Here is a 14,621-nt window from a genome sequence, read left to right on the forward strand (position 1 = left end):
AGAGTGCTTGCATGCATGAAGCCTTGGGTTCCATTCCTCAGTATCACGGAAGCAGAAAAAGCCAGAAGTGGTGCCATGGCTCAAGTGGTAGGGTGCCAGCCTTGAGCACAGAGAGACTGGGGGACAGTGCAGACCCTGAGCTGAAGCCCAGGACTGAGGAAGGAAGGAAGGAGTCTTAGACTTTTTTGTACCTGCTAGGTATTCAGCCTCGTGTTGGCCTACTTAATACATTTTACCCAGGAATTCCCTGAAGCATGGGGGGTTTGGAGTAGTCAGTGGTAGAGCAGGTCTGAGACCCTAGATTTTTGTAGCATACACACACTATGCATTCAGGTTTAACTGAAAGGTTGTGTGTGTAGGTGTGTGTGTGCATGCGCCCATGTTTGTGCGTGCATCATGCGTGCATACATCCACATGCACGCATGTGCATACTAGTCCTGAGGCTGGGTGCTGGTGCTGAGATTTCTTTTCTCAAGGCTACTACTCTGCCACTGGAGCCACAGCTCCATTTCTGGTTTTTTGTTCATTAATTTTATCTGCTGGGGCTGGCTTCAAACCCAGGACCCCCTAGATCTCAGCCCCCAGAGTAACTATGCTCACAGACTGTAAGACATTGCTACTGGGTTGCAAGACAGAAAGAAGAGGCCGAATTGGGGGTCAGTACCCCGGTGCAGGGGAACATGGAGGCTCCCGTGGCACCCAGCAAAACGCTGGCTGCAGAAGTGGAAAGGCTGGCCCGGCAGAGGAGGAATGGAGGCCCTGAGGGTAGAGTCCACCTCCCCCAACCTGTCCTCCTCCGTCACACTGCGGGGGAGGGGGGGAAATGGGCCGAGGTGGCCCTGGGCGGGACCGGGAGGCCTTGTCCCTCCCACCTGCCAACCCTCCTCCCTGGCTGGCCAGCCAGCAGGAGACCAGAGCAACCAAGGCAGCTGGAGCCGCCTTGGCGCCTCCTCCCTCCCTGGAGGCTGAGGTTGGGCGGGACCAGTGGCTGGGGCTGAACTCCCCAGGCCATCAACCCTCCTTCTTCCCTCCCCCCACTCCTCGGGGCTGGTGGCTTCCTTTCTGGTTTCATTTCTCAAGGCCTGGTTGCTCTCTCCTGCACTCTCGAGCTCTCTCTCCCCTCTCTCCTTCTCTCTCTCTCTCTCCCCAACTTTGAATTCCTGGCTCCAGTACCTCCTTGGGAGAAGCTCAGTCCAATCACCCTAGCCAAGGCACCTCCCCCCACCCACCCCCAGGCTTCTCCACTCTTCAATTGCTGAACCCAAACAGATATTCTTTTTCATCTTCATTCATCTTCCAGGGACTTTTTGCATTGCCCAACTCTGCAGGTGGAGAAAGAAGATCCACAAAATGGTCCAAAAGTTCAGATAAATTCTCCCATCTCTGAGGCATCTCCCAGTTCAATTAACCTTGCTATCTGACTTGTAGCACCTCAGGGTCTTTGCACTGGCTGTTCCCAGTTAGAATGCATTTCCCCCTCGCCCACCTCCAGAGTTTTTCTGCTGCTAGAATTTTGTCATGTTTGCTCAAATGACACCTCTTCACATCTCTCCCTCTGTACTTTATTCTTCCCCTTTTTATTTCTTTTCTTCCTTTGTTTACTGGAAGTTCTGGGGACTGAACTTAAGGTTTTCCTTGCTTGGTAGGCCTTTCTACCACCAGCTCTTTTTACGCTAGTTATTTTTCAGATAGGGTCTCCTGTTTTTTGCCTAGATTGGTCCAGACAATGATCCTCCTACCTATACTTCCTGCTTAGTTGAGATCATATTGGGTGAGATGAGGGTCTCACAAACTTTTTTTTTTGTTTGTTTGTTTTGCCTCTGCTGGCCTCAAACCTGGACCTTTCTGATCTCTACCTGTTGAACAACTGGAATTACAGACATGAACCACAATGCTCAATTATACTCTCCCTCTCTCATTGCTGTACTGGGGCTTGAACTCGGTGTTCTTTCACTTGAGCCATGCCTCCATTTCTGATTTTCTGCCTCTTGTAAAGTCATCAGCCTGCCTGGTGCAGCTAGTTCATGCCTGTCATCCTAGCTACTCAGGAGCTAAGATCTTAGGATCATGGTTCAAAGCCAGCCCAATCCATGAGACTCTTATCTCCAACAAACCACCAGAAGTGGCTCAAGTGGTAGAGCACTAGCCTTTAGCAAAAGAATCTCAGAGACAGTGCCCAGGCACAGAGTTCAAGCCCCAGGACCAGCAGGAAAAAAAAAAAAAGTTGAGCATGGGATACATACCTGTAATTCTGGCACCGAAAAGCTAAAGGAGGATCTTGGGTTCTAGGAGGATCTAGGGTTCTGGGCTGTACAGTAAGACAACCAACTCAAAAAAAAAAAAAAAAGAAAGAAAGAAAAAAGAAAAGAAAAATGATCAATGATATTTATAGGGGTGATGATTGAGGTAGAACTGTCAGAGTGGTTGCTTAACAAGCTCAGGGTACTGGCTTCCCTTCCAATACCACCAAAAGTGAAAAAGAAAATAAAAAGAATATTCACTTACAAACCACAAGTGAAATACTATTTCACATATTAAGAGAGTGGAGAATTCCATACTATCACCTGTAATGGTTAATGTTAAGTGCCAATTTGATTGCGCTGAAATTAGTTGAAGCTCACCTCTGGGTGTGTCTGTCAAAGTATTTCCAGAGATGATTAACTCTGGGGGAAGACTGGCCTCAAATGCAGGTGCCACCATCCATACACCTTGGCTGGCTGAAAGAAAAGGGAAAAGGAGGAAGCTTCTTAGAGTAAAAGGTAGTACTCTCATTTTTCCTCCCTCTTTCCCGTCCCTCTCTCTGCTTCCTGGCTTCCAGGGGGTGAGCTGCTGTATTTCCTCATGCCCCTCCTTCATGATGGACTGAAATCTCTCAAACTGTGAGTAAAACAATTCTTCCCATTATGTTACTTTTCTCAGGGTATTTGTGGTGGAGATGGAAGGTCTTACTAATACATCCCCTACTATCCAGGGCATATTAAAATATCTTTTGTTGCCTCTGAATCCAGGAGATCCTTCCCAGCTTGGAACTAAAGGTAGACACTGCCATGCCTGGGTAAAAGATCATTTACAGTTGCTTTCCTTCTCTCCCAAATCAGGAACTAACTGAAAGATTCACCTGTTACTTCTGCTTCAATAAAGAAACTACATAGTATCTTTCAGGAACTCTCCCCCCAGCTCCCCTCCCCCTTTTTTCATTTTTTTGTGCTCCCACTGCTGTTTGAATTCAGGGCCTGGGTTGCTGTCCCTAAGCTTTGTTGCTCAAGGCTGGTGCTCTACCACTTGAGGCAAAGCTCTATTTCCAGCTTTTAGTTGTTTAATTGAAGATAAGAGTCTTACAGACTTTTCTACCCAGGCTGGCTTCAAACCTCCAGCTTCAGATCTCAGTCTTCTGAAGGAAGACTGAGGAAGCTTCTCCCTTCCCCCCTTTTCTTTCAGCTAGGATGACAAGAATGAGCCATCCATGCCTAGGTGACACCCCTAGGTGAAATTCCCTTTCCACCCCCTCCCTCTGGTCTTTAACCACAACTGAATCCAACTATCCATCACCCGCCCCGCCGAATCCGGTCGAGTGCTCTTACAGGTAAGATCTTACCCTAACTTTCAAGAGGTAAGCAAAGACCACATTTAGCAGATTTTTGGAGCAGAGTTTAGGCCTTTCTCCAAGGTCACACATTAGCGAGTTACTGACACAGGATTTGAACTCTATGTGATCTAGAGTGTACCCCCTTGGGAGTGTCTGGGTACCTAACCCGCTGGGTTTGGCAGAAACACGGGACTGTAGTTTCAAACGCCAAAAAGCCTCCCCTACCTGCCTCAGTTCTCCTCCCCACCCTTCTACCCCCAGCAAATCACCACCAGCCTTTACTCCTGGCCTCAGGCAGCCGTCTGGGCATGCGCTTTTAAAGCCAACCTCGCCTCCTTTTTAATCGGCCGCATCCAGGACCCGCCCACCTCCGTCGACGACCAATCATTGGGGAGGAGGGCGTGTCCGCCACGCGAGTGGGCGGTGCTTGAGGGTAGTCCAGAGTCTGGAGTCGTGCGCCGGAGTCAGAACTGCGTCTTCCGAGCCGGGCGCCGGTTGCCGGTGGAGAGTGAGCGAGCGATGCTGCCGCCGCCACTTCCTGATTGGCTGCAGGTGGCTACGTCTTCGTTCTGATTGGCAGCGAGTGAGCTGGGTATGTAAATGAAGGGGCCTGGGGAGAGAAGGGGTTACCGGCGGGCCCGCTTTCTTGGCGTGTTCGATCCCCAAGGCTTGGGTTAGATGAAGGTTTACCTAGGATCGAGACGTCCGGGCCTTTACGTGCCACTCGCCCGGGGCCGGGCTGGGTGAATCACGCCGCAGCCCGAGAAGGGGGCGGAGGCGCCGGGCTCCCTGGCTCCGGCTGCGTGACTCACCCGCCCCCGCCGCCGCCGCCTCCACCGCCTTCCGGAAGCCAGGGGCGCGCAGAACCGCCCGTCGGGGGTCCCGACGTCTTGCCCGGCAGGCCGAAGTCGTAGGGCGAGAGACTCAAGGCAGTGTTGGGGATCCCGGGGTCAGAAGGGCCGGAATCCCCTGGGAGGGCGGGGGGAGGGGGCGGCCGGTGCGCCGCTAGGGGGCGCTGCGGGCCCAGGGGGGCGGAGCCAGGGTGGGGGCTGAATTCCTGCGGTTCCCGGACTCCCGGGCCGGCGGCGGCCGAGGGGGCGAGAAAGACTCCGTTCTGAGTCGTGAGATGTCGCCTAGGAAGGGTCGCGGGGATCGGGCCCCGGGATCTTCCCGGTAACCCCCGTGTAGTTTGGGCCAGAGGTCCCCAAACCCCCAGGTCCTCTCACCCCGCGTCTTTAAGCTTGTCCGTCACCGACCCCCTCCCTGTCACCGGCCCCACGTCTGACCCCGGGCCCCTGTGCCCACCTTTATTGCCGCGCACCCCCCTCCGCCCCCCGTTCCGCAAGCCCGGTCCACTCTCCTTGTCTCCCGTCTAACTTCTCAGACCCTTTCCATGCCCATCGTCTGCATCTCGTGTCCCAGGGAGACCCCTCCGTGGGAGGAAAGACCGCACTGCCACCCTGCGACACCCCCTTCCCCCTTGCCATAGCCAAGGGGAATCTTCTGGAAACTTAGAACACACACCCTGCTTGACACCCTCGGGCCTGTGACTCCCGCCACTGGGAAGCCCAGCTCCCCGCTCCGCCCAGCTGCCTTCTCCCTGCGCCCCACCCCCACCCGGACTCCTATGGGGTCCCAGCAGGGGAAGGCCACACTGGATTTTTTTTTTTTTTTCAAGCTCTGGTTTACCATGCTTCTGGATGTTTCTTTGCCTTTGTGACCTCTTCCCAGAATGCTTTTCCCCTGGGTCTTCCATGGCTCACACCTCCTCTTATCAGGGCTCAGTGCCAATGTCACCTCTTCCAGAAGCCTGCCCAGACCACCCTCCAGGATCTTTATGATGTCTTCTTATGACTATCCGTTTTCCCTGTATTTCAGATTTAGTGTTTAGTGCATAATAGACACGCCATGTAAAACAGGTACTTTTGTAAATGAAAAGGCTTAGTAATCCACATCATTTGCTGAAGAGATATTATGAAGAGTTACTTAGTAATAGGAGTAATTACCAAGTAACAGGCAATGTTGCTAGTGCTTTCATTAAATTAGTATTTATTAGTTGTATCAGGGGTCTCATTGTGATACAATGTGTCCCATCAGACTCACTTTCCCCTCAAATGCTGCTTATTTCACTTAATCTTTAAAACAACATATAAAGTAGGAATAACTATCATTTAAACCTTCAAAGTTCCCTTAGAAAGCCCAGACTCAAACTAGGCACAAGTAGCTCATGCCTATAATCCTAGGAGACTGAGATCTGAGGATTATGGTTTGAAGACAGCTCAGACAGAAAGTTTGAGACACTCATCTTTAATCAACCAGCAAAAAAGCCAGAACTGGAGGCATAGCTCAAGTAATAGAGAGCATCAGCTATGAGAGAAAAAGATGAGCTGCAGTATGAGGCTTCTGAGTTCAAGTCCCCATGTGGCACCAAAAAAAGGTTGGGGGGGGGGAAGAAAATGGGCTGGGCTTAGTGGTAGGGTGCTTGCCTTGCATGCATGAAGCCCTGGGTGTTTGATTCCTCAGTACCACATAAACAGAAAAAGCCGGAAGGGGCACTGTGGCTCAAGTGGTAGAGTGCTAGCCTTGAGCACAAAGAAGCCAGGGATAGTGCCCAGGCCCTGAGTTCAAGCTCCAGGACTGGCAAAACAAAACAAAAAAAGGAAGGAAGAAAATAACCAACATTCAGAGAGGTTAAATCACTTATCCAGCATTTGTCACAGTCAGTGTGTGAACTTAATATTTGCTCTTTTCTTCCCTGCAGATGATGCTGAGCAAGGGTCTAAAGCGCAAGCGGGAGGAGGAAGAGGAGGAGGTGGCAGAGAAGGAAACCCTGACAGTGGATGCCTGGTGGCTGGACTCGGGCCCCCCAGCTGTGACACAAGCCCCTCCAGCTGTGGCCTCCAGTTCCCTCTTTGACCTCTCCGTGCTCAAGCTTCACCACAGCCTGCGGCAGAGCGAACCTGACCTAAGACACCTGGTGCTGGTGGTGAACACCCTGCGCCGGATCCAGGCTTCCATGGCCCCCTCTGCTGCCCTACCCTCTGTGCCCAGCCCACCCCCAGCCCCCATGGAGACCGATAACTTGCTGGCCAGCTCGGATGCTGCCCTCTCAGCCTCCATGGCTGGCCTCCTGGAGGACCTTAGCCATATCGAGGGACTGAGTCAGGCCCCACAGCCCCTTCCAGATGAGGGGCCCCCAGGTCGCCCCATGGGCGGAGCCCCAGCAGGTTTGGGTGCCTTGGACCTACTAGGCCCAGCCACAGGCTGTCTGTTGGACAATGGACTGGAGGGCCTGTTTGAAGATATTGATACTTCCATGTATGATAGTGAACTCTGGGCACCAGCCTCCGAGGGCCACAAACCAGGCTCTGAGAATGGGCTGGAGAAGGAGGAAACTCCGGTGTTGGATGAGGCTGAGCTGGACTACCTCATGGACGTGCTGGTGGGCACACAGGGGCTGGAGCGCTGACCCCAGGGCTGGGACAGTTGTCTGAGCTGAGTCTGGTGGTGAGCCCTTCCTAGAGACACACGGCTGGCTTCCCCGGCGCAGAGGATGGGGCCTGGCCATATAGGAGAGACAGAATCGGTCCCTGGGCAAGTTCGCATCCATCCTCTTGTCTGGGGCTGAAGGAGGAGTGGAACAGGCCCCTACTGATGAGTGACAGGACCTGGTTATTGACATGCTTGGCCCAGGCCCTGCCTGTGCTAGACTGAATTTCCTGGGGTAATAACCCTGGCTTTTCCTTCCCCGATGTGGGAAAAGATCTCAACTTATTTTTTTGGTTTTGAAATTAAAAGCATTCTTGAGAAATCTCAAGTTTGTGTGTTTCTTTGTCTCTGATCCAACTAATAAGAGCATGAGATAAAGCACTGATAAATAAATAAATCACAGGCTGGCCGCCAGTGGTGCATGCCTATAACCCTAGCTATTCAGGAGATTGAGATAGGATCATGGTTCAAAGCCAGTCCAGGCAGGAAAGTGTGACTCTTATCTCTCAAGAACCACCAGAAAACAGGAAGTGGCGCTGTGGCTAAAGTGGTAGAACACTAGCCTTGAGCACAAAAGCTCAAGGACAGTGCCCAGGCTCTGAGTTCAAGCCCCACAACTGACAATAAACAAGTAAGTTACAGTTTATTAACACCAAGAAATTAAGCTTCACTGAACATGAACAGGGCTCTAGGCCTGTTTTAAGCACTGACATGTATCTCACTTAATCCCATAACAACCCCAGCAGAGACTAAGGCTCTGGAGGGAACTGTGTTTCAAATCATGGATTTCACTGAAGAAGCAGAACTAGTCTGACAACTGGTGGGACTTTTTCTCCAGAACACCCAGCCCAGTTTCCTTGTCCTGCCTGTATGTTCCTAAGTGTGAAGCCCTAGGCCACTTGAAAAATAATAAATCTGTCTTTCCCTGTGTATTTTGCAGGGAGAGGGAAGAGAACTTGTAGAATGGACGAGATAGATCAGGCCTGTAGTCTCAGATCTGGGGAAGCTGAGGCAAAAGGATAGACAATTCAAGGTCAGCCTGAGATACACAGCCAAACTACCTCAAAAAGGAAACCAAATTGTGTGCTGGGGGTTCACACCTGTCATCCGACCTAACCAGGAAGCTGAGATCTGAGGATCCAGGTTTAAAGCCAGCTGGGGCAAGAAAGTGAGACTCTGACCTTCAATTAACCACCAAAAAGCTGGAAGTGAGCTGTGACTCAAGCGGTAAAGCACCAGCCTTGAGCTGAAAAAGCTCAGGGGCAGCAAGCATCCAGGACTTGGGTTCAAACCCAGGCCTGGCCAAAAAACAAAACAAAGAAAAACAGCAAACCAAGAGAATAGCCTAGAAAGGAAACCAGAAAGCTGAGTAGAGTGGATGGAACTCCATAGGGCATGGCTCTCCAGGAAACTAGTGAAGGGGGGGGGGGGGACGGGGGACGGGGAGGGAAGGGCTGGGAAGGTGGCCTAGTGGTAGAGTGCTTGCCTAGCATGCATGAAGTCTTGGGTTCGATTCCTCAGTAACACACACACACACACACACACACACACACACACACACACACACACAGAAAAAGCAGGAAGTGGCGCTGTGGCTCAAGTGGTAGAGTGCTAGCCTTGAACAAAAAAAGCTCAGACCCTGAGTTCAAGACCCCAAGGCTGGCAAAAAAAAAAAGGGGGGACTGGATCAATTTAAAAAAAAAAAAAAAAGGCTCCTGGCTTCCAATCCCCTAGGGCTAAGGGCAGGCAGGACAGCTGAAACCGGAGCCCCCTGAGTGGCTGGAAAGGGAGGACAAGTGGAGGAAGGGGGAAGGAGCTGGCTTTCCTTCCAGATGAAGCAAGCCGGGGTCGGGGCAGGCTGGGGGCCACCTGCCTAGGCCAGACCGCGCCAGGCCAGGCCCGAGCCGCAGCCGGGGCCGCAGCCGGAGCCGGGCCGGGTGTCTGCGACCGCCCCCGCCGTCCAGCCGCATTCCTGGCCCGGCTGGGCGGGGCGCGCTCGGGCCTGGCACGGGACCGGGCGGCGTCCTTCCTGCGGGGCGGGGGCGGGGGCGGGGGCGGGAGGGAGGCCGGACGGAAGGAGGGACGGAGGGGGGCAGGGAAGGGGAGGGGTGTCCCTGGGATCGCGGCGGGGAGGCCGGGGCCGGACCCCAGGCCCCCTCCCTGCGGGCCGGAAGCTTCTTGCGGGCGCGGCCGGCCGGGGTGGAGCTGGGAGGCGGGAAGGGGCAGCCGGGGCTCGGCTTCCCGGAGCTGCTGAGCCGGGCCCGGGGGAGGCGGTGGCCCCCTCCAGGGGCCTGGGTTCGAGTGAGGGTCTTCTGGGGCGCCCCGGTGAATCCCAGCCCGGCGCCCACCACCCAGGCTGCGGGCGCCCGCGCTGCGCTCGCCGGCGCCCCCTGGCGCCCGCCCCGGGGTGCTGCGGGAAGCTGGGGCGGGGAGGGGGCCGCCTTACCTCCTGTTCACCTGCACTGAGGGCTACTTCTGATATTGGGGGGTATGGGGGGGGGGAAATCTGTGCGTCCTGGAGATTCAGCTAGCCTGCTGGTCTGCAAAGAAACACGGTCACATGTAATGCATGCCTGTAAGCCGGCTACTCAGAAGGCAGGGACTTAGAGGATAGGGTTGGGGGTCAGCATGCTCAAAAGCTTAAGACCTAATCTGAAAAATAACTGAAAAGGAACCAGGCACTGGTGGCTCACACCTGTCATCCTAGCTACTCAGGAGGCTGAGATCTGAGGACCGCAGTTTGAAGCCAACCAGGGCAGGAAAGTCCCTGAAACTTTTTTTTATTTTTGCCAGTCCTGGGGCTTGGACTCAGGGCCTGAGCACTGTCCCTGAGCTTCTTTTGCCCACTCTACCACTTGGGCCACAGTACCACTTTTGGCTTTTTCTGTGTATGTGGTACTGAGGAATTGAACCCAGGGCTTCAAGCATGCTAGGCAAGCACTCTACCACTAAGCCACATTCCCAGGCCTCCCTGAAACTTTTACCTCCAACAAACCAGCAGAAAACCGGAAGTAGGGGGGCTGGGAATATGGCCTAGTGGTAAGAGTGCTTGCCTCCTGAACACATGAAGCTCTTGGTTTGATTCCCCAGCACCACATATATGGAAAACAGCCAGAAGGGGCGCTGTGGGAAGACGCCAGGGATGGTGCTCAGGCCCTGAGTCCAAGCCCCAGGACTGGCCAAAAATAAATAAATAAATGAATAGTTTTAAAAAACAAAACCGGAAGTAGCATTGTGGCTCAAAGTGGTAGGGTGCCAACCTTGAGCAAAAGAGTCTAGGTTCAGTGCTCAGGCCCTGAGTTCAAGCCCCATGACACATAAACACATACAAAACCAACTACAAGGGCTGGGGATATAGCCTAGTGGCAAGAGTGCCTGCCTCGGATACACGAGGCCCTAGGTTTGATTCCCCAGCACCACATATACAGAAAACGGCCAGAAGCGGCGCTGTGGCTCAAGTGGCAGAGTGCTAGCCTTGAGCAAAAAGAAGCCAGGGACAGTGCTCAGGCCCTGAGTCCAAGGCCCAGGACTGGCCAAAAAAAAAAAAAAAAAACCAACTACAAAAGGGAATGGGGATGTGTATGTGGCTCAAGCTATAAAGCATTAGGGAAGCCTGAGGCCCTAAATTCAAACCCCAGTTACTGCAAAGTACTATAAGAAAAAGAGTCCTGGTAATGGTGGCTCACACCCATAATCATACTTACTTAGGAGCCTGAGATCTGAGGATCACAGTTCAAAGCCAGCCCTAGCAGAGAAGTCCCCATGAGATTCTTATCTCCAATTAACTACTCAAAATCAGAAGTAGAGCACTAACAGTGAGCAGAAGAGCTCAGGGACAGTGTCCAGACCCCAAGTTCAAGCCCCACGGCCAGAAAAAAAAAAAGGAAGACAAAAAAAGGGACAAAACTTTTTTCTGAGGCTAGGTACATAGGGTGTGGGCATAAATAAATCTTTGCTGAATGAGGGAAGGATAAAAAAATGAGGGAGGGGGGAAAGTGGAAGGCACCTCTCCAGGTGTCAGACCATGGATGTTGGTGGTGGGGCTGCATGTCGATGAATGCCCTAGAGCACAGGGCCTGGAGTGGGTGGTGGGGCTGGGGTGGGGGGTCCCCACTGGAATACACAAAGGCACTGTGAAAAGCAGTAGCGGTGCCAAGGCTGGCAGCTCTGCCAGGAATGATGTGGGCCCTGGAATCTGCTGGCTGAGGTGCCTGACCCCCAGGAGCTGGCCCAGCATATGGGAGTCTAGCATGGGGAGGTGGTCAGAGGTGGAGGAAGGCAGGGTCTCAGGCCTGAACCCTGCAGAAACTCAGGGATACAAGAGAGATGGGATCAGGGTTGTGCTTTTGTGCAAAGGACATGCTCCAAGGTATCTGACCTCCCTCTGCTGTAACACCATCACGATAAACATGGACACGTGGGCTGGGATGAAGAAAGCACTTGCTTACTAAATGCAGTATCTTAGGTTTGATCCCCAAGTACCAAAATATAAATTTTTTTTTTTTTTTTGGCCAGTCCTGGGCCTTGGACTCAGGGCCTGAGCACTGTCCCTGGCTTCTTCCCGCTCAAGGCTAGCACTCCGCCACTTGAGCCACAGCGCCCCTTCTGGCCGTTTTCTGTATATGTGGTGCTGGGGAATCGAACCTAGGGCCTCGTGTATCCGAGGCAGGCACTCTTGCCACTAGGCTATATATCCCCAGCCCCCCAAAATATAAAATTTTTGAAAAGTTAAAAAAACAAACACCAAAACAGCTGGGTGATCTGAGGATTGTGGTTCAAAGCCAGCCCAGTCAGGAAAGTCCATGAGACTCTTATCTCCAATGAACCACCAGAAAACCAGAAGTGGCGCTGTGGTTCAACATGGTACAGTGCTATCTAGGGAGCTCAGGAACACCACCTAGGCCCTGAGTTCAAGTCCCAGAACTGGCACCAAACACATAAAACTATAATAATGGAATCCATGAGCTCAGGGGAAGGGACCCCGGGGAGGGCCAGGGAGGCCATAGGACTTGTGAGGGTAATGGGAGGATGGGTTGTACAAGGAGATGCAGGGACCTGAGCTAGAGGATCAAGACACCCAGGGACAGTGACCAGGAGAGGAGAGGACTGGAGGTCAAGGCTAAGGCCAGTGAGGAGCGTGGTGGGTGCAAAGGGCTGGGGCCCACCGAGGAGAAGGCATCCCCCCAAACAGGGGCTCCCTAGACAGAGCAGGGAGTGAGGGTGGCATGAAGGGTGGGCGCAAGGGGCTGGGCCACACCGGGCAGGACAGGATGAGCCCTCTGCCTGGGGGTCAGGAGAGGGTGGTCCCTGGGAGTGTGGCTTCCGCCTTCTCTACTCCCCCCCCCCAGCCCTGCAGGATGTCCTGTGTTTACTGAAGTGACCTGGGCCGGAACTGGACACTAATACCGCCCCCCCCAACTCAACTTCCTCTAGCCACACCCCCTCAGAAGAAGGGAAGCAAGACAGACAGGGAGATGGAGCAAAACAGAGAGGAGCTGCTCGTGGTGGTGCTCACCTGTAATCTCATCACTAGGGAGCCTGAGGCAGGAAGAAGATAAGTTCGAGGTCAGCCTGAGTTACAGAAAGAGACTGATTGAAAAACAAGAAATAAAAAGCCAGGTGCAGAGACTTGCAACTGTAATCCATGGATGAGAAGATCACAGTTCAAGGCCAGCCAGGGACAAAAATTGAGACCCTCCCTTCTCAACCAATAAAAAGCTGGCCCAGTGGTGTGTGCCTGTCATCCCAGCTCCATGGGAAGTGTGAATAGGAAGATCGTGGCCTAGACCAACCCCGGCCAAAAAAAAAAAAAAAATTGTGAAGCCCTGTCTCAAACCAGAAAATAAAAAGGCTGGGAGTGTGGCTCACATAGAAGAGTGAGGCCTCCCTAGCAAGTATGCAAACCTGAGTTCAAAGGCCAGTAACAAAAAAAAAAAAAAAAAAAAAGGTGGGCACGAGTGGCTCACGCCTGAATTCCTAGCTACATAGGAGGCTGAGATCTGAGGATTAAGGTTCAAAGCCAACCTGGGTAAGAAAAAGTCCATGAAACTCTTAACTCAATCACCAAAATAACCCAGAAATAGATGGGTTGGGAATGTGGCTTAGTTGTAGAGTGCGTGCCTTGCATACATAAAGCCCTGAGTTTGATTCCTCAGTGCCACATACACAGAAAAAGCCAGAAGTGGTGCTGTGGCTCAAGAGGTAGAGTGCTAGCCTTGAGCAAACAAAACTCCAGGACAGTGCCCAGGTCCTGAGTCCAAGCCCCAAGATTGGCAAAAAGAAAAAAAAAAAAAAAGACATAAAACCGGAAGTAGAGCTGTGGCTCAAGTGGTAGCCTTAAGTAAAAATGATCAGGGACAGCACCCAGGCCCTGAGTTCAAGCCCTACGACAACCCACAATAAATAAAGAAAGCCAGGCTGGTGGTTCTGGCCTGTCATCCTAGCTACTCAGGAGGCGGAGATGCTAGCATTGTGGTTCCAGCCAGTCTATTCCCAAGGTGAATGTCCCCCAGGTTCAGCTCTGGGAGGTTTGTCAAATGAAGAAGGGAATGTTTATTGAGTCAATCAGAGAGAGAAACAGATAGAGACCGAGACCGAGACCGAGACCAAGACGGTCTCTCAGAGCAGCCCTGACCATGGTGTCCCAGCTCCTTCCATGGTCCCGGAGGGCTGGCAGGGCTGGCGCCGGTGCTGGCTGGGTTCCGGCCCCGCCCCAGGCCTGGAAGGCATTTCCTAGAGCTCAGCACATTCCTGTCTCACTGGTGGCTGAGAGTGGGCAGGGGGACACTCTGGAAGGGAAGAAGGAGGCCCCCAGAATTCTGGGCTCTTGCCATCCTGTTCCTGCTCTCCACACCTCTCCCCCACCCCAGGCCCTCAGAACAGGCCTGCATGTGGGTTCGGAGACGGCTGGGCAGGGAGACCACCTGGGTTGGTGGCAGGGCCTGCGGCTGCCCAAGCCCCATGGCAGTGCCTGGCTGCACAATGGGACAGAAGCTGCTGACCTATGCTTTGGGGGTAATCCCCAGCCTTGTCCGGGCCCCTGCCTCAGACCCCGGCTCAGAGAGCCACAAGCAGCCAAGGCAGCAGCCCAGTGGGCACCCAGGGCATGTGGGGGTACTTGTGTTCCCTGTGCCGCCCCCCGGGGTCTGGTGAGTCAGGGCAGGCTGGGGGTCCGGAGCAGTGGAGGGGGGTAGGGGAGGCCTGGGGGCCTTGGTTTGGGATTTGGAAGGTTTGGGTTTCTTTTATTTATTTATTTTGTTGATGGTGAGGTTTGAACTCTAGGCCTGGGAGCTGTCCCTGAGCTCTTCAGCAAAGGCTAGCACCCTACCACCTGAGCCACAGCGCCCCTTCTGGTTGACTTTTCTGCCCAGGCTGGCTTTAAACCCTGATCCTCAGATCTCAGCCTCCTGGGTAGCTAGGATGACAGGAGCGAGCCACAGGTGCCCAGCTTTGGGTTTCTAACAATTGGCTGTGTGTCTCTGGATGACTCATTCGCCCTCTCTGAACCTTCTTGCCTGTGACTTGTGTAGCCCAGTCCTTGGGTTGG

General features: G+C 53.3%; 1 protein-coding gene across 1 annotated transcript; it reads left to right on the forward strand.

Annotated features, from left to right (window-relative positions):
• Positions 1 to 3,744: 3,744 nt before the first annotated feature.
• Sertad1 (SERTA domain containing 1) lies at positions 3,745 to 7,400 on the forward strand. The gene is made up of 2 exons (XM_048369272.1): positions 3,745 to 4,178; positions 6,348 to 7,400. Exon 2 carries the CDS (start codon positions 6,348 to 6,350, stop codon positions 7,053 to 7,055), a length of 708 nt encoding a protein of 235 aa, XP_048225229.1. The 5' UTR covers positions 3,745 to 4,178; the 3' UTR covers positions 7,056 to 7,400.
• The last annotated feature ends 7,221 nt before the right edge of the window (positions 7,401 to 14,621 follow it).

Source organism: Perognathus longimembris, chromosome 20 (assembly GCF_023159225.1).
Source record: "Perognathus longimembris pacificus isolate PPM17 chromosome 20, ASM2315922v1, whole genome shotgun sequence".
In the NCBI taxonomy this organism is placed as follows: domain Eukaryota; kingdom Metazoa; phylum Chordata; class Mammalia; order Rodentia; family Heteromyidae; genus Perognathus; species Perognathus longimembris.